We start from the raw sequence: 1,762 nt of genomic DNA, 5'->3' as shown, positions 1-1,762 counted from the left end.
ATCACCCTAGCCTCTGGAGAACGCCGACTGCGTGTTTTCTCTTCTGACAACAAAATAATGAGTTGTAAAAATACCAAACATAGGTAAACTTAAGTACTAAGTATCAGCTGACTCGGCGAATCGGCTTATTCCAGAGTACGTGCATGACAGTTTTAACTTTAATGAGACTGGATGCTCTATAGTAAAATTTACCAAAGCTACAACTCGCAGAGAAGGGATATACACACAAGGAAACGTGCAATTATCACATTTATAACCTTCTCTCCCTGTCTTTTCCAGCGTGGTGAACGGAGGGAACAGATAGGACACGAGACAAGAGAAGCAGAGATTGGAAGATAGGAACAAATGTATCTATGGAAGATAACATAGCGTAAATATATATATATATGTATATATATATAAATAAATGTATGTGTGTATGTATATACTTCCATACATTACATTTACATACACACACACGCATATATATATATATATATATATATATATATATATATATATATATATATATATATATATATGTATATATATATATATATATATATATATGTGTATATATATATATATGTATATATGTATGTATATATATGTATATATGTATATATATATGTATATATGTATATATATATATATATGTATATACATATATGTATAATGATATATAATGATATGTATATGCATGATGTACATATCAAAAAGCTGTAAGTTTCTCTTCCTTACTCCAACCATCTTTCTACATACATAACGAGTGAAATCAAAATTCATTAAAAAGACACTTTTATTCGCAACTTCCCCTGATTTATCATCTGTAATAGCTGTTTGGATGAATCATCAAGGGAGAATATGGAAATATTATGCAAATTTCGCATAATAAGGAAAATTTATTTACATGTGATGGAATAAAAAAAAAAAATCATTAGATAGTTACACGTTCAAAGGGGAAATTATGCAACTTGAATTAAATCTCATTTATTTTTTTAAAGACTGTTTCTATATGATTTAGGCCCGATTTCCCGATTCATAAATATTGAAGGAATGTAGAAGCCTAAGAAGAAGTACAATCAGTTAGGGAGTGATAGAAAAATAGTGATTGTAATATAAAAATACCAGTCATCTACGAATATCATCTAAGGATATTAACAGAAGAGCAAGTGCGTGTGTGCGTGTGCGGTCGTGCGTGCGAGAGTGTGTGTGCGAGAGAGAGAGAGAGTGCATGAATGTGTGTGTGCGTGCATGCATCAATGCGTGTGTGTGCATGCGTGCGTGCGTGCGTGCGTGCGTGTGTGTATGTGTGTGTGTGTGTGTGTGTGTGTGTGTGTGTGTGTGTGTGTGTGTGTGAGTGTGTGTGTGTGTGTGTGTGTGCGTGTGTGTTATTCATACACGTGATGTGCTTACTTATAAGATAAAACAAAAAAAAAAAAAAAAAAAAAAGCATAAAATCGACGCATGTATTCTGAAGTGAGTGAGGGTCTGCCACATGTCGTCCCTAACCTAGAAAACGAATAGACGAATAAATAGAACATCAGAACGCCAAAGGAAATGGAATAAGAGAGCAGCGCAGTTTCATTGATTGTGTGTCAGTGCAACGAGGTCGCCAGAGTGCTGTTCTTGGCTGCTGCATTTTCAACACTCACAGTGCGTCACGTTAAGCACTTGCAACAGCTCCACAGTCCCGTTGTTGCACGTGAACTCGTAGCAAGAAGCCTGCCAGGTCTCGCCGTCTTTGTACGCTTTCTCGGCCACTTGGCAGCCTGAAGGGAAA

The 1,762-nt window shown here is 35.5% G+C and overlaps 1 protein-coding gene across 1 annotated transcript in view; it reads right to left on the bottom strand.

Annotated features, from left to right (window-relative positions):
• Positions 1 to 957: 957 nt before the first annotated feature.
• Positions 958 to 1,762, bottom strand: part of LOC125040700 (cysteine-rich motor neuron 1 protein-like) — a 40,893-nt gene continuing 40,088 nt past the window's right edge. The window contains exons 16-17 of the mRNA XM_047635395.1: positions 1,635 to 1,751; positions 958 to 1,491 (exon numbers count right to left, since the gene is read on the bottom strand). Coding sequence (XP_047491351.1) covers positions 1,487 to 1,491; positions 1,635 to 1,751 — 122 coding nt within the window. The 3' untranslated portion in view covers positions 958 to 1,486. The remainder of the gene's footprint in view (positions 1,492 to 1,634; positions 1,752 to 1,762) is intronic.

Source organism: Penaeus chinensis, chromosome 29 (genome assembly GCF_019202785.1).
Source record: "Penaeus chinensis breed Huanghai No. 1 chromosome 29, ASM1920278v2, whole genome shotgun sequence".
Taxonomy (NCBI): domain Eukaryota; kingdom Metazoa; phylum Arthropoda; class Malacostraca; order Decapoda; family Penaeidae; genus Penaeus; species Penaeus chinensis.
The sequence above is the reverse complement of the archived record's forward strand: the minus strand, read 5'-3'. Positions and strand labels throughout refer to the sequence as shown.